Source organism: Schistocerca americana, chromosome 8 (assembly GCF_021461395.2).
Source record: "Schistocerca americana isolate TAMUIC-IGC-003095 chromosome 8, iqSchAmer2.1, whole genome shotgun sequence".
Classification (NCBI taxonomy): Eukaryota; Metazoa; Arthropoda; class Insecta; order Orthoptera; family Acrididae; genus Schistocerca; species Schistocerca americana.
Window position 1 is genome coordinate 197,915,295 of NC_060126.1, and position 18,741 is coordinate 197,934,035.

Below are 18,741 nucleotides of genomic sequence, written 5' to 3' on the forward strand. Positions count from 1 at the left end.
TAAAAAAGATCTAAGGACAGTCATTACTGACTGAAACCGGTCATCGTCTAAAGAATTCATATTGTGATCAAAGACTGGAATAAAAGACATTGGCACTACAGCATCTTTCCCCACCCCTACCTTTCTATCTTTCCCCCATCACACCCATTCATCTTTTCTGTACTCCCACTATCCATCACAGCTGAGATTGCTGTTCATTGCAGTCACAGTTGGGTCTTAATGCCGGTGTGTGTTGTCCATATTTGCTGAAGGACTTAGCCTGATAATATCTAGCAGTCTTCTTGTAGTGTATCTATCTGTAACTCAGCATCTCATATGTTGTGAGCAGCAATCTATCCATTTCATACTGCTGTTCTTCCATCCCAGATTTTCGACTGTTTGACCTTGCAGGTTAGTCACGTAGATGCAGATGCTAAAATTACCAAAACACGGGTTGAATGATTACAACTCAGATATAGCATCCCTTCACAGCTTGGAAAATATTTATTACAATACATTCTGGTCGTTTGTGTCCTATAAAATGTCTAACCATTTCCTATTTCTTTCATCAGTTTGTAGCTCATATCTTCCAAATCTCAGTCATGAAAACTTCGACTGAGACTGCCAAAAAAGGTATTTAGTAATGTAAATACACCTATCAACTTAAAGATAAGTGTTGCTACAGATGTCTTTCACAGCCTCAAATTTCACAGAATATAATTATTCAGCTCTCTATTGAGTCTAGAAATTTAACATCAGAATATCACTGACCACTGTTGTTCACCCGCCTACAATTCTGTATTTGGTCAGTTCTACCTAACAGATGTATTTATGAGCTAACTATACAGCTTAAAGTGCCTCAAAACCTATTACAAATCAATAAAGATAAAAAAAGAGCAAGGCTGTCAGCCTCTTTGATTCATATGAAAAATCTAAGGTAACAGTCAAGAACATAACTCCTCGTTGTACACATTTAGAACTTACATTGTCCACAGCGCATTTCGTGTAGCTTCCTATGGCAGTGTGTGTGCCTGAGAATGATACTGGATGCATTGCACATATTCAGCAGTCCCTCCAACTCTCCTGTCTCAAATACTTCTAAAGCAATTCTGAGGTGATTCTGCACCCTTCATAGAAATACTGGTAATAGATGTTTCTTTATTGTACTACTTGGATGAAATGACACTGCAGCAGTGTGCATTTACAGTAATAGGGCAAGGCATAAGCTGCTCCTCTTGGGCAGATACAAGAACATGAGGAATAAGAGAAATCACATTCTAAGTCAAACAGTGGAAAATCCCGGATGGAATAATGACAACATTTTTAAATGGATAGACAGCTACTCACCATATAGTGGAGATGCTGAGTTGCAGATAGACATAACAAATAAGACTGCCAAACACAATATCTTTTGGCTAAAATAATCTTCATTGGATTTAGACAAAAACCACACACACACACACACACACACACACACACACACACACACACACACACACACACACACACACACACACACACGTGTGGGATGGGGGGAGGACACTTTTTTTTCTAATTCCAATGGTGGCATAAAGGCCTTTCTGGCAAAAGTTACTGTGTTTTTTTTTGTTGTGCCTATCTGTGACTCAACATCTCCACTATAGAGTGAGTAGAAATCACATTAGTTAATTCATAAACTGTCTCTTGTGTGTATATCAGTTTTGCTTCTCTGTGCCTGTGCTCTTCTCAGAATAACCAAGTTGGTTTCAGCCTTTCATGATTTGTACGTATCAAGTGAGTTTTTGCACCCTGTTTTGCTTTGTATAAGAAATTGTAAATGACGAAAAACTGTTGCTGAACAGAATTTAATATTTGCATTATTTGTGACCTTTGCATAAATGGTTTAATGGTAACACATTAATAGGACCTACAGGAGCAGGGAAATAATGCACACTCACTGTGATGCAGAGCATGCTAATGTGAAGCGTGATAATTTTACCAGAAACATTTACAAAGAATTTATTTATATATTTATTTATTCATTCACTCATCTTTGATCACTGTACATACTACTGATGTCATAATAATTTATACAATATTATACTTTCTATCATTATATATAAACAAATATACAAAGCATATCTGCACAATAAGGGATCCATGTTAACAACATATGAACCTTCTAGCCATAGGCAATTTTCTGCACAGAATCAGGGTTATTTTTATTACAAGAAAAACTAAAAACTTACTTTATTGTCAATTTTCAATTTACTACATAAATAGTATGCTGTGCAACTGGATTGTATATCTGCTTATAATGTTTGGTTACCTAAGAACTAGCGTACCTTGTAGACACTAGTAAGTTGTTTCCTGATGAGAGCCCAATAAGCCAAAAACTAATTAGAAACAAACAAAAATCAGCAGAACATCAGTTTACTTGCTGTTTAACATTAAATTACATGAACACATTAATATTTACTCCAAAATATCTGTAACATGATGATGTAATAAGCTATCAATATACTTAAGAGTTTTTGTTTGGTTCTCTTTCAAAACGGTTTCTCGTTGCAGATATGTTGTACAACTTTATCCATCTGAAACCAAAAAGAAAATATATATTAATCAAAGCCTTATGATTATGGAACACAATTTTCTCCTCCCTCTTTAATATGATTCATGTGTGCACTGTTTTCTGTATCTGTCACCATGAAAAGGAGCATCCAAGAATGTAGACTGAATGGATAAATTTATTAGTGAACTACAATGAGGTGACAAAAGTCATGGGATAGTGATATACACATATACAGATGGTAGTAGTATCATATACAGGGGGCATAAAATGGCAGTGCATTGACAGACCTAACATTTGTACTCAGGTTGTTCTGCCCACACAAAGGGAACTAACAGACTTTGAATGCTGAATGGCAGCTGGAGTTAAATGCATGGAACATTCCATTTTGAAAATCATCAGGGAATTAAATATTTTGAGAACCACAGCGCCAAGAGTGTGCAAAGAGTATGCCATTTCAGGCATTACCTCTTACCATAGACAATGGAGTGGCCGACTGCCTTCACGTAATAACTGAAAGCAGCGACATTTGCATAGAGTTGTCAGCACTAAGCGATAAACAATACGCCATGAAATAACTGCAGAAATCAATGTGGAAATACAACAAACATACCCATTAGGACAGTGTGGCAAAATTTAGCATTAATGGGCTATGGCAGCAGATGACTGACACGAGTGCCTTTGCTAATAACACAACATCTTGCAGCACTTCTTGTGGCCATATCACTTTGATACCAGATGACTGGAAAACTGTGGCCCGGTCAGATGATACTGGATTTCAGTTGGTAAGAGCTGATAGTAGGGTTCAAGTGTGGTACAGATGCCACGAAGCCATGGACCCAAGTTTTCAACAAGGCACTGTGGAAGCTGGTGGTGGCTCCATTATGGTGTGCATGGGGTTTACATGGAATGGACTGGGTCCTCTGGTCCAACTGAACTGATCATTGACTGTAGCTCGTTATGTTCAGCTACTTGGAGACCATCTGCAGCCATTCAGAGGCTGCTCGTTCCCAAACAACCATGGAATTTTTATGGCTGACAATTCCCATGTCACTGGGGCCCAATTGTTCATGACTGGTTTGAACATTCTGGACAATTCGAGTGAATTATTTGGCCACCCAGGTCAGCCAACACGAATATCATCGAACTTTTATGGGATGTTATCGAGAGGTCAAATTGTGCACAAAATCCTGCAGTGGCAACAGTTCCACAATTATGGGCAACTATAGATGCAGCATAGCTCAATATTTCTGCAGGGGTTTTTCAACAACTTGCTCAGTCCATGACATCACGTTTCTGCACTATTCTGGGCAAAAGAAGGTCCAACATGAGGTTAGGAGTTATCCCATAACTTTTGTCACCTCAGTTTATTATAAACTGCTTCTGTATACTACAGCAACAAGCAATTATTATTAATGACAAAACCGATCACAGGTGAACTATTTTGTCATGAAGTACACTGGGAGAAGCTGAAGAGTCACAAGATTCATCTTCTTATGTTATGAATAAAGCATTAACTGCTCTATTTCTTAAGCCTTGCAATATTGTGTTTTCTTAATTGGGATGCATTGGACACAGTTGTCAGCAGAAAACAACAATGGACAAAATGAATAAATATTTGAAAAGGCATGAAAATCACAACGATTAATATCCATGCACATACTTGTTTAGATACTGGCAAGTAGTTTGTGCCTGTGGCTAAACAAGATGACAGCTGTAATGTATAAATATTTTAAGTGGCTGGAACTGAAAACAAATCCCAATTTTTAGAAATGCCATTCTTTGAAACACGGTGCTGTGGTGGTGTGCTCTATTCTGCATTTGTCTTTGTACCACTATTCAAGCATATGTAAGTACGCCAATAATGATCCAGCTGGAGATTTATTGGAACACTAACATAATTCTGTCCAGTGCAAACAAATCTGAAATATCATAGGTATGTCTATGCCATATATCTGTCTATTCTTACATTTGCAGAGCTTCCAATGCTTTTTACCTATGTCTGTGAGCACGTTTTTATAATACGGGATTATTCTAAATTAGCTACCTAAAAGTAACATTAAATAATGCAGTTGGTTTACTTACTTGATTCTCATTTGCAAAATTGATAGAACCTCAACTTTCTTTCTACAAATGCTCCATGTGGCTTCCTCTTGTCACATGGCAGATATTCCAGCCATACACAATTTCTTCCCAGATGCACGAGAGCCTGCCTTCCATGGATGACCTTTCCCTTTCTCTCGAAGTGCCACACAGCCTGTTTCCACAAACGAATCATACCATGCTTTTATAGCCTTTCCCTTGGGCAAGAGCTTTGTGATGCTCCATTCTAAAGCATCTTCTTACAATAATTAGTGACTGTGTTTCATGGCACAACAGGCAACTCTTGGCATGTTCAGCACCACTATACATCTCCACTGTTAGTTTGATCACGTTCTGTTTCTGCATAATCAGCAAATTGAGTGACACCTGGAGGCATACGGGTCAAACTTGAGAACACGGCGCAAGGTTTCAAGAGCTCCTGCAAAATAACACCACAATGTAAAATCCTCAATACTAACCAAATCCATATAAGAATTTTTTATTTTTTTTTTTTTTTTTTTTGCAACTCAAGCTGTACTTCTGCATGAATGATATTGAAGAGAATAGGTACTGATATGCTATTATAAGCCTACATAGGAATGTCAATTTGTGATACACTAAAGTTAACTCACTAGAGAGCTATTTGAAAGTTGAGATCATCATAAATTAAAATTGCGGTAAGCAACAGTGCTGTGTCTAGCAGAAGAAATCATAAATAACCATCTCTTGTCTGGAAATATAATCAATTCATTTTAATAGAAGGAAACATTCCACGTGGGAAAAATTATATATAAAATCAAAGATGAGGTGACTTACCGAACGAAAGCGCTGGCAGGTCGATAGACACACAAACAAACACAAACATACACACAAAATTCAAGCTTTCGCAACAAACTGTTGCCTCATCAGGAAAGAGGGAAGGAGAGCGGAAGACGAAAGGAAGTGGGTTTTAAGGGAGAGGGTAAGGAGTCATTCCAATCCCGGGAGCGGAAAGACTTACCTTAGGGGGAAAAAAGGACAGGTATACACTCGCACACACGCACATATCCGTCCACACATACAGACACAAGCAGACATATTGGTCTTTAAATATGTCTGCTTGTGTCTGTATGTGTGGATGGATATGTGCGTGTGTGCGAGTGTATACCTGTCCTTTTTTCCCCCTAAGGTAAGTCTTTCCGCTCCCGGGATTGGAATGACTCCTTACCCTCTCCCTTAAAACCCACTTCCTTTCGTCTTCCGCTCTCCTTCCCTCTTTCCTGATGAGGCAACAGTTTGTTGCGAAAGCTTGAATTTTGTGTGTATGTTTGTGTTTGTTTGTGTGTCTATCGACCTGCCAGCGCTTTCGTTCGGTAAGTCACCTCATCTTTGATTTTATATATAATCAATTCATTTGTAATATGGGAGCAAATGTGAATGACATGAACAAGAGCACAATGGAAAATACAGGTAGATCAAGTCAAGATGACTCTCAAATTTTCGCACTGGAGATGAAAATGAAGACAGAAGTAAACCATGCTCTAATGTTAGAGAAAATTGTAGCACAAAAAATTATGCAGTAAACTGTGACAATCCTTATACCACATATTAAGTATAATACAGTACAAAGATGATTAGGATTGCTCAACTGTACATAATAATATAGTTTTGAGAATACAATACGGTGTGAAGCCCTCAAATTATACAAACTGATCCTATAAATGTCTTGGCAAGGAATCAAACGGGGTCCTCTATGCTCTCTCCACATGATCTGCAACTGAGCCCACACACCATCATCAGTGGAGCTTCTGATCAACCATAACAAGATATGTTCAGTATATCACTCACTCTTCAAAGAAGATGTGAACATAACTGTTCATCATACACAACTAGGCATGTGTAGCTTGGGCTCTAAGGCCTTCCTGATATGTTGTGTGTCAAACCACCTCATTTGGTGATTGCCCTCAGTGCTGGTTGTCAGTGGAATAGTGTTAGACAGTTGTCACTTGCAGGACTATTTAAGGTGGAACTAATCCAAATGCACAAAAAATTTTTATCATCAGGTTGCCAGAGGCAGTGTTCATGTGTCCAATGCAGACCACTGTAATTGCACTATCTCATCAATGGAAGACAGTGGAATTTCATTCATTTTTATCACTGATACAGCTTCCAAAAGGGAAGGTGACATCAAATCAGTGACGCAGCAACAAACAAACACTGCAGGTGAAATCTGGCAATCCATTACAGTCATTCAGACAAACTTGTGGTCATTCCATGCAGTTGGTAACATTGTGTGACCCATTACCCAGCTGCCTTTGTATGATCCTCTTCTCTACATGAGTTCGACATGTGCATCACAGTTGTAGCAAGTTGCCTTGTTTCGTTCAAAATATTGTGGTTCAACTATGCCATTTCCTGAACGAGTTCTTCACATAGCGCGTGCACGCGCACGCGCACATGCTTTTACAATGTGTGACAGAGCAAAATTTGCCCTTCAGTGAGTTGAACTCTGATTTTATTGTGGGCTTTGCAGAATGGTGAACCCTGGAAAACAGACTGTATGAGCCATACACATGACCACTGGAAATAACAGTGTAATTCCTTGTATCACAAGATCATTGTTACTTCTGATTTTCATTAAATTAAGCTCTTAAGCAATGGTAAATCTCTCAGGCCAAAATATGCAACTGAAGTGGGAGTATCCCATAAAAAAAAAATAACTTTTCAGCACAAACACTTTTATTGTTCATGTTGCCGTCTTGTAATTATTATTATTTCAAATTTAAATAAATTTCTCATTGTGCAGGAGTAACTCATTTACTTGACAACGAGCTATCACTTCTGATCATGAAGTCATATTCAGTGAATGTTTGTAAAGCCTTAAGATATAGATAATGCAGCTGAAAACAAAATGCTCCCCCCTATTTTACTTTTATTTTCTGTTCCATCCACCACTACTTCACAGGTGTTTTCCACACGATCTTAATACTTCATACAAACTTGCTGTTTTTTCACCACTCAAAATAACAGTTCTACTTATTGTTCACAAACCCAAGTTCATCTATTTATGTAACACTGAATAAGTAAGTATGACATATCAACTAATCAGATACCCTTCTGACTGCTAAATCATGCACTACATGAAACTTCCTGGCAGATTAAAACTGTGTGCCCAACCGAGACTCGAACTCGGGACCTTTGCCTTTCGCGGGCAAGTGCTCTACCATCTGAGCTACTGAAGCATGACTCACGCCCGGTACTCACAGCTTTACTTCTGCCAGTACCTTGTCTCCTACCTTCCAAACTTCACAGAAGCTCTCCTGCAAACCTTGCAGAACTAGCACTCCTGAAAGAAAGGATACTGCGGAGACATGGCTTAGCCACAGCCTGGGGGATGTTTCCAGAATGAGATTTTCACTCTGCAGCGGAGTGTGCGCTGATATGAAACTTCCTGGCAGATTAAAACTGTGTGCCCGACCGAGACTCGAACTCGGAACCTTTGCCTTTCGCGGGCAAGTGCCCTACCATCTGAGCTACCGAAGCACGACTCACGCCCGGTACTCACAGCTTTACTTCTGCCAGTACCTCGTCTCCTAGCTTCCAAACTTTACAGAAGCTCTCCTGTGAACCTTGCAGAACTAGCACTCCTGAAAGAAAGGATATCCTTTCTTTCAGGAGTGCTAGTTCTGCAAGGTTCGCAGGAGAGCTTCTGTAAAGTTTGGAAGGTAGGAGACGAGGTACTGGCAGAAGTAAAGCTGTGAGTACCGGGCATGAGTCGTGCTTCGGTAGCTCAGATGGTAGAGCACTTGCCCGCGAAAGGCAAAGGTCCCTAGTTCGAGTCTCGGTCGGGCACACAGTTTTAATCTGCCAGGAAGTTTCATATCAGCGCACACTCCGCTGCAGAGTGAAAATCTCATTCATGCACTACATGTTTGGCTGAAATACACTAGCTGAGGTGGAATAATTATTCACTTTGGCATATCAGATCAAGAAGGTATAATAATAACATTAAACGATGGGAAGTCCAGAACTGAACAACAACAACAACAACAACAACAACAACAGATTGCAACTCCGTTTCTTCTCTGTGTAGTAAAAGCAGACAGGCACAAACAAAAAGAATGCTAGAAATTTTTCAGCTTTCAGACAAAGTCCTTCTTTAGAAATAGAAAACACATATACACATTCACATAAACAAACCTTAGACATACACAGCCAATTGTTCTAGGTGCTAAGACCAGACTGTGACAGCATCAGGTGTGAGCAGCAATCTAATTGGAACAGATAGCAATGTATGGAAGAGGCATGGGCTGGGGAGGGGGGTCGGGGGGGAAGTGATATTGCCGGCTTGGGACAGGAGAGGGGGAGGGAGGGTGGAAAATAGAGAAGGGGGTATTGTGGTGTTATGCACTATCAACACCACATCAAGTATTCTATGTCCGGAGGGTGGCAGTAAAACGTCACAGCCCTGCCAATCCAATGCTAGCTTGTGGACACACCCTCTACTGCACGTGATAACAGCACCACCACCAAGCCGGCTTAAGATGATACCAAACTGATGCCAGCCAGTCTGATTGTGCAGCATTACCAGTTTGCTTCCCTGTTATTGTAATTTATTACAGTAAATGTGTTTGTGTAATGGGCTAGTGTAGAATATTGGACTTTCAGAAGAAAATTAAGTAAATGATGTTACATACATATTACATGTGCTTCTGATGATTTTGCTCTGTCTCAGTTTTCCACCTATTCCTTGGTGTCCACTACTGGACCAACCAGGCAACCGGCAATGGGTCTGTACCCACAGTGTTCCAAACTTCGTCCTGCACTTGCCTGCATTTCTTCACTTTTGTGTGTGTAATTTTTTTCTTTTTTTCCAGTGAAAGCGCATGCTTTTCATTGTAATTTTTGTGTGTTCATCATGGCTAGTCCTCCATGAGAACTGACAATGACACAAATTATTCAGTTTCAGGCAACCAGATGCAGAATTTGATAAAAATGATTAAAACAATTCTCACAGTGCAAGCTGACATGCCACCATGCACTCATATTTGTGCCATACAGAATAGTGATAAACATATCATGCTTGTAGTTCGTCCACTATGGCACATACAGTCTGTCACAGCAATGGTGTAAGCAGACTTGCAGTGCTACGCAGTAGGCTAGCAGTGTCAAATCTTGCCCTTGATGTCTCACAGCCCACAAGTGTCAGGAATGCCCCTGATGTAGCACTTATCACTGTGGCAAGTATGGTCACATTCAGGCTGTCTGTCTAAATAACAGAAGTTCAACACACACCCTACATGGTCTCCAAAGTCTCAGTCAATGAATGTCAATGCAATTTTTCCACTGCCAAGTAGTGACTCTAGTGTAACACATTATCCATCAAGTGCAGCAACAAGGAAGTCACACACTACTACTAATCAGCATCAGGCGAATAAATTGTGTCACTCTGCATACTGCCAATCACCAAATATCCTGGTTCATCAGTGAGTTTGTTGAACAGAAGCACTTATGAACTGTTAGGCAAGCCTAAGCTACATAAGTCACAGGCAAGTCTTTCTGGTTATGGTGGACATGACAGTCCTGTGTTAGGTGTTTCCAGCCTACCTGTCACTTTTCAAAACATTACCAAAACAATTTCATTTAGTTTTGTGCTCATGTAAGAGTGAAAACATTTTTGGCTTGGGTTATTTTGATCTGTCTGGTCTGCACACCCATGACAATTTTCTTTTGCGCCTATGGACAGGGTAGCTAAACTGTGTCATGAATTTAAAGACATTTTAAGAATGGTCTAGGTAAAGCTAATAATTTTAAGTCTCACATTGCCACGACTTTGCCAAGCACAGGCCATCCCTCATGCTATCAGAGATCAGGTGGCACAGGAATGCTTATCTTGGCAGGACAGTGGTGTGATTTCCCTTGTAGCAACCAGTCAGTGGGCATGACCTACAACGATAATAAAGAAACCTTCAGGCAGATTATACTTATATGTGGATTTCAAGGCAACAATAAATCCACAAACTGTGATTAACTCTTTTCCTTTACTACAGCCTGAGAAATTGACATACAAACTTGGTACAGGATGCTTCTTTTTCGAGACTTATCTTCATGTTGCTTATCTGAAGCTCCCCTTGGATGAAAATTGCAACAAGTTTTTGTGATCAACAACCAAATGGGGATATTTAAGTTTTTGAGGTTGTCTTTTAGCAGTGCATCTGTAATTTTTCTTTGTTATTTGTCACAGTTGACTGCTATAGTTCCTTCTTGTTAACTATTACCACATAGTCATTTTGGATTGTACTGCTAATGAACCTCTTTCCAGTCTCAGAAAATTGTTTCATGTGCTTTCAGATGCTAGGTTTTGAAGTGTAATAAAGACAAGTGTCCTCTTTCCAAACTGAGACTGAATTATCCACCCTGTGCTGTCATACTTCGCCACTGTATGTGACCTCCCAGCTCCTAGAAATGTCCGCATACTCCAAGCTGTGTTGAGTAAATTGATTTATTACATTTGGCTCATTTTGAACACTGCAGATTTCAGTCCTACTGTATTATATTTGATGAAGCAACATTCCGTTTCAGTGGACTAGAGTGTGTCAGGTGACATTACAGGATCTGAAAATGCTTTATTGAGTGGTCATTGTTCGGTACATTTTAAGCTGGTCATGCTTGCAGTTGACTCATCCTCTTACGAGATTGGCACTGTTCCATTGCATAGTTCAGTCACTCATTCATCACCTAATGTGTGTTGAGTCAAGATGGTGATAACATAGAACATAAGGTATTTTTTATCATACATTTCAACAGATGCAATTCCATTATGACTCTGTAGCATGAATTTTACTGGGAGCATGGACCTCCTATAGTCCAAGGCATTTGACAATGTCCCTGCATTGTACCACTGGCCTCCAACATATCCCGATTTAATGCAAGGTGATTTTTTTTTTGGTATGGAGTTTGCAAAATATTCCATCTATGTGCCTCCACTTCAATGAACTTTGAATGAACTGAAGTGCTGCATAGTAACAGCAGTGAATGTAGTAACTCCAGGTATACTCGCAAACTTATGAGATGACTAACTGTCATCTAGATACTGGTTGTGCATCTGATGGAGAACACATTGAACATTTGTCAAAAGTAAATGTAAAGTTTAATCTTAAATGTAACTGTGAGGAGAGCCCCAAGATTGTATGTCCATGTATGTAAAAGATACACCCTTGTAAAATCAGATGGTTCTTTTAAAAATAAAAATTTTGTAATCCTACACATAAGCTAAAATGTGCCTCAAGTTTCTCCGAGGGCATGCTGAAAAGCAATGCCTTTTTTTTTAATATTGGTTGAGGAATTACATCTCTTATATATCAATCGGTCAACTTTCCCACTTCACCAACTCAAGTTGCAATCCTCTGCCACTAGAGGGCTCTGGATTGTAATGTGTCTGTGTGTAGCATAACTATGTTGGTGTGTGAGAAACAGTGTACTGCAATCGAGTTTCCTACCACATAAAACGTGTCTGCGATTCAAATTCGTGGAAGAATGAAAGCTGTGTATAGTGATGAGTGTATCATCATCAGTAATGTGTAACATTGTATTGTTTGTACTCACCATTTTGACCCCAAAATCAAGAGCACATCAATGGAGTTCTGCCAGAAAGGATCACCAGCATGCTCATAGTGTTCTGGTAAGTTCAAGGTGTGGTGCACTTGAAATTTGTGCCTAAAGGCACCATCTGAAACTCAGAAAGGTACTGTGAGAGCCTCGGAAAACAAAGAGTAAATCCACACATGGAGCATCCTCTCCTTCAGCACGACAATGCCAGACAAGTACACTGTCAACTATCATCATCCATACAGTCCCAACTTGGCTCCATTCAATTTTCATCTGTTTCATGAACTTAAAGAACACGTTTGAGGATTTCACTTTGATACTCTTGAAGCAATGCAAGTAGAGGTGAGGTTGTGGCTCTGGCAATGAAGTCTAGTATTCTACAGTGACAGTACCAACAGACAGGTCTCTCATTAAAAGAAATGTCTGCTGCCAGGGTGAATATGTTGAGTGGTAAATATGCAGACATGGATAATGAATACGTGAAATGTTAATACAGTTTGTTTTATTTAAAAAGCTTTAGGAGTTTTTACATAAATTCTGAGGTATTACTTTTCAATATGCCCTCACAACTTCATTCACGTAGAACAAATAGTCTTGTACCAAAACATCCATCCATGTAATAAGTGATTGTCTTTATATGTTTCTCATCATTGTCACTGAACTTCCACTCTTTTATAGGTTTAAGGTGAAGTTTATGTCTGTTGTTGAGTCCACACTGATAATTATGATACACAGTTCAGCAAATTAGGTGTTTTAAATGACAGGTAATGTTATCTTATGTGGGTGACAAACATTACTGTGAATACAGGACACATCTTAGTCGGAATGAAATTACTGTCATTGTGTTACACTGTCTGAAGAACAATGTCCCACTACAAAGTCAGTATCTCACAATGGAACTGCAAATAAGTCAACTATGGCCTGATGCAGCTATGAATGAGAGATGTCAGTGCAGGCACGCTCTCAAGAGGTTCCATACACTGACATTCCCAGAACAGTATTTACATCAAAGCACAGTGCTGCTCAGCCAGTCTGCAATCATTGCTTATGACAACAGCATCATCTCACATCTAACAGCAGGAGTTGCATTAGTAGTCAGAACATTACGGAAGTTAGCAGCCAATTCTACATTTAAGGAAGAGAGACTATCATTCTGGATCATATCAAGTGATAAGTTACAATTAAGTGACAGTAAGAATATCTAACATTCCTGTGGACATGGACTGTTTCCAAGTTCAATATTTTGGATTCTTCAGGGTTTTATAAAGGGATCTAACATGTGTGTGCACATGTGCGCGCGTTTTGTTGTTGTTGTTGTATCTACTGTACCTCTTCCAGAAATACATCTAGGCTTTCAAAACCCACCACAGTGCTGTCATGAATGTCTCGTGTTTTTTCATCCGACACTACACTCACTGTGTATCACTTTTCTTTTCATGTTCAACTTGAGACTAATGGATTATTTCTTGGAATCTGCAGCTTCCTGCAGGTGCACTATTCTGCTGAGCACTCCTATTTTCCAATGATGAGCTGACAGTTACATGTGTCATTACCTGAAAAACCAAATTCTACTATGCACTGCTACAGTCTTTCTGGGAACTTCCTCATCCCTGAATAAATTGTCGTTTCTTATCTTTCCTGAAATACTAAAACAGCATAATGTCATTGGATGGCAAGGAGAGAATTGTGCATCTGGTTACTGCACTGTTACCGGGTTACATCATTGGTGGTAAAAAGAGCAACATTTAAGGACCTCAAAGTGACACTATAAAAGGTTATTTTGGCTGTATCAAAAATTCTGCATAATTGTTTTCAAGATCATGGACATTTGACAGATGAAAAATGTGTTTCTTTGTCAAAGCCAAGGAGGTGGGGGAGGGGGGGGGGGGGGGAGGATATCCACTAATGAAAGTGAAGTGGCATGGAGGAAAGAAAACGTGGCCATTTTTTAATTGGAAACTGGCCACCTCTAGGAACAAAGGGCTGTCACCGGTATATGTTACATGGTGTTGTGTTTGCCAAAAGCTTGCAAGAAGCTTTGGGAATGGTGTATCAAAACAGGACTAAAGGCAATCGTTCTCCATGATCATGATGTGTCCGTAAATGAAAGCTGTAAGTTCCTGAAGTTTACAGAAATGAGACACATGACAATCTCCTCCCTACACTCTTAACCAGGCCCCATGCAATCATATCCTGCTCTCTACACGTGAAAATAAGATATTTAAAAGTAGATGCACAAGCCCTGAAAAAACTGTTAATCTCTATTAAATTTAGTTTACAGCCATTGTAGATGTGTGTAAAATTGTTAATAAAATGATTTACATGAGTGGAAGAGAGTTTAGAGTTTTATATTGAGTACACTGAAAATATAGGGATCAAAACTGTTTAACATTATTTGGTTCTTGGATATTTCACAACTTCTGTAGTGACACTTTTATTTTCCATACATTCATTTTCTCATTTTAAATCATCATCTCTTTTTACATTTTCTGCTTATTTGTGCTTCTTAATATACTATACCTTTGAGCAGAGGAGTCCAAGTTGCTTCCTTTTAAATGGTCATTTGGTGTGTTGAAGTGTTAATACTTTATTGCTGAACAATGTGCAGATTACAGTTTCAGAAAAATTGTACGATTTATTCACGAGAAAGAGCTTCACAAATTGAGGAAGTCAATATTCTGTCTACTTCTGGCCCTTTTGTTTGCAGTTATTTGGCTTGCAATTGACTGACAGAATTGTTGGATGAATTCCTGTGGGATATCTTGTCAAATTCTGTCCTATTGGCATGCTAGATCATCAAAATCCTGAGCTACTTGGAGAACCCTACCCATAATGCTCCGAACATTCTCAATTGGTGAGAGATCTGGCAACCTTACTGACCGAGGTAGGATTTGGCAAGCATGAAGAAAAGCAGAAGAATCTCTTGCTGTATGTGGGCAGGCATTATCTTGCTGAAATTTAAGCCCAGGAGAGCCTGCCATGAAGGGCAAGAAAATTGGATGTAGAATATCATCGATGTACCACTGTACTCTAAGGATGCCAAGGATGACAGCCAAATGGGTCCTGCTACGAAAAGAAATGGCACCCGAGACCATCACTCCCAGTTGTTAGGTCGTATGGCAGGTGACAGCCAGGTTGGTATCCCATTACTCTCCAGCCAAGTCTTCACTGGTCATTTGGGTTCACACTGAAGACAATGCAACTCCAGTCAATGAGACCCCACTGGTGAGATTGGCAGGAAGTTCACCATGCTTGTATGGCCGAGCTGAGTACCGCAGTTTGTTTTCTTTGATCTCCAACCATTCAGCTTTCCCACTGATGCACAAAATGTTTGTCAGATAATGAGATGACAGCATGCAAGTGGACAGCATATTGATGTGCAACACTATTCAAACATGCTTTTTTGGTTGTTTTGTTGGCTATGTCACTTCCCTGTATCCCGATAAGTCCAAGTATCCAGCAACAGATCACCTTCTTGCAACGATATTTGAGCCACTGTAAAGAGTCATGAAACATTGAATCAACTGATCTTCTGGATACATTTGGTGGATCAATTGTAGTGTACTGACTGTCCCTCTGAATCCACCCCAGTACCATCACAATGCCTTATAATTCCATAATATTATTGGTAAATTGTTCCATAAGGTGCACTTTGAAAACCCTATCATGGAAAACAGTTGAACAACCAAGTGTAATCTCCTGCTGTGATCCATCCATATAAACAATGATAAAACAGTGCTGCCTAATTTAAAATTGAAGCAAACATAGTTTTAAAAGCATAACATTGAGTATATATTTTCTTGTACTGCATCAAGCTTAAAATCAATTTGGGCCTCTGGAGAGATAAAGGCAGCAATTTGATCCATCCCTGGCTGTGTATTCAAAGGTCTGATATATCCAGCTCCTTGACACACACACACACACACACACACACACACACACACACACACACACACTCTCTCTCTCTCTCTCTCTCTCTCTCTCTCTCTCTCTCTCTCTCTCTCGACTAGGCTGGTCTGGTCAGACAGGCCCCAGGCAATTTCCAAGACCTGTAACCACCCCACAACTTTCCACTGAGGCATTTAAAAATAGTCAATGATATGAAACCCTTTGTTTGCAGGTCTTTCCGGTGAGGAAGCCTGGTTAATTTTGAGTCAAGTAGTAACCTTGAAGTGCACATCATGACCTTAAAATGCAAAATGTTGTCCCCCCACTGTAAGCTCTGGTTGATTAAAACTCTGATGAGCACAGTTCAAACTGATGCAAATAGTCTTCTCTTGTGAGAAACTAAAACCATTTTTATTGGCACAGGCTTCCAACCTCACCTGTTGTTGCTTTATTGTCATTGTAAGATTGGAGGAAATGTACCAGAGTGCAAAGTTATCCAAAAACAAACAAAGAGCATTTTACAGGAATCCTTAGTGCTGTTTTGTTTTAGTACACAAAAACAATGAGGGTCACATGTGCACATGTCAGAACCATAGAACACAAAGATGAAGAAAGGAGTTAAAAGCTACTACATGTTAAGCCCAATTGATGGAAGGAAAGACAGCTAAAAATGAGTACTTAGAGAAAGGTCCATAAAATACGCCATAGAGAAACATAGATCCTGAACTCAAGATTAAATGTTCTTCACCATATTGTTATGAAGGATGAAAAGTAAAACGCGATCGTCAGCCCGTGTGTCATTCACTAAAATGGCCAATAACTCTGACAGTAAACATAAATTAGAACACAAGTGGTTAAAAACAGTGCACTCCATCAAGAAATGGCAAACCATCATCAAATGTTGAGGGCAATGAGCACAAAAGGGTGGGCGAGCACCACTTAAGAAATGACGATAGCTAAAAAGATAGTACACAATAGGCAACCTAGCTAGAGGTTGTCCAAGATGCTAGGACAGGTTTTATGTCCCGGAGCTTTTCCCATGAAGGGAATTGAAGAACTAGTGGACCGAGGTACCAAGGCTGCAGCTCTGACAGCAGCATCAGCAGCCTCGTTTCCCATCAGACCGAAATGACCACAGACCCAGATAAACATCATAGTGGTTCCATGAAGAGAGAGCAAGTGACAGCTTTCTTGGACCTGTTGCACTAAGGGATGGACGGCATACAGCACACAGAGGCTCTGAATGGCACTGAGAGTCGTAACAGGTGACAATTGAAAGTCCGTGTCTCTGGACACACTGCGCGGCCTGATACAGGGCGAAGAGCTCTGCTGTAAATAATGAGCAGTGATTCGGAAGCCAATACCAAAAAATGTTGGTATCAATGACGAAGGCACACCCAACACCATGGTCAGTCTGAGAGCCAGCAGTGTACACAAAGGTACTATTGCGAAATTCCATGTGAAGGTCATGAAATTGAAGTTGATAAGGGGAGGCTGGAGTAGCATGCTTAGGGAGGGAATGAAGACCAAGGTGAACATGGGCTGCCACATGAAGCCAAAGTAATGACGGGTTCACATACATTGGGAAAGTAGCATGAAGTGTGACATTAAGCTGCTGGAGCAAGAACTGACAGTGAACTCCAGGAGTCACACCCCATACTGGCAATCAAAGTAGTCATCAAAGGAGGCATGGGATGGGTGGCAAAGCATGGCAGATGAATGGCATGCATATCTGCTGAGGAGAAAGTCACGGTGGTATGACAGCGGTAGTTTGGGATCTTTGCCATACAGACACTCAACCAAGCTAGTGTACAAGGTGCCAGTGGCCAAATGGATACAACGATGGTGGATTATACTGAGATCATGTAAGATGGACAGATGTGCAGATGCATAAATGAAACACCCATAATCTAGTTTCGAACGGACAAGGGCCCAGTACAAACGAAGGAGCGTTGTCCGATCTGCTCCCCAGTAAGTACCACTGAGGACATGTAGGACATTCCTAGATGCTGTCAGGGTGTTCTGAAACAGCCTGCTGACCATCCATTTTCATGGCTTCTGGTCAAGCATCCACCACCCAGTGGTGGATCCACAGTGGGAAGTGGTCACTGGAACGAAGGTCATCAGTTGTTTCCTGCTAGGTTGAGTCTTCAAGGGCAGGAGAACAGAAAGAGGGGCTGATGGCTGAGTATGAGCCAGTAGAAGCTGAGATGTGAGTAAGAGTGCTGTATTCAGAATGCACAGCTCCCAAGACATCATGAAGTTCTCCACAGCTCAACCCCTACGATAAATATAGCTCGAGATCTGGAATAGATAATTGGCATTGAAGTCTCCCAGAAAAAGGAATGTTCAGGAGAGTTGTTCTATAAGATCTGTTAGAGCCTCAGGGTCAATTGTATCATGCAGAGGTAAATATAGCGAGCAGTGGCCCTCTCTGACACACATGAAATTCAACTGCAACTGCTTGCAGGTCAATAACTAGGGAGAGAACATTATTGATAAAGATAGTGACCTCTTCCTTTGCTCTTTCCTCAATGAGATCATCCTTATGGAGTGTATAGCTCTGTAGTACTGGGAAATCACATGCTTCAAAATGTGTTTCCTGCAAACACATGCAAAGGGGGTGTTCCTGTATTAACAGAGTCAGTTCCTACACA

At 40.2% G+C, this 18,741-nt stretch overlaps 1 protein-coding gene across 2 annotated transcripts in view; it reads right to left on the minus strand.

Moving 5' to 3' along the window:
• Positions 1-2,190: 2,190 nt before the first annotated feature.
• The window catches only part of LOC124546001, a 359,037-nt gene continuing 342,486 nt past the window's right edge, over positions 2,191-18,741 (minus strand). For both annotated transcript variants that reach the window (XR_006967651.1, XM_047124973.1), the window contains 2 exons: positions 4,613-5,048; positions 2,191-2,552 (listed from right to left, as the gene is read on the minus strand). Coding sequence is in view for 1 of the 2 variants with exons in the window: in XM_047124973.1 (XP_046980929.1) it covers positions 4,978-5,048 (71 nt within the window). In the remaining variant the exon portion in view is untranslated. The remainder of the gene's footprint in view (positions 2,553-4,612; positions 5,049-18,741) is intronic.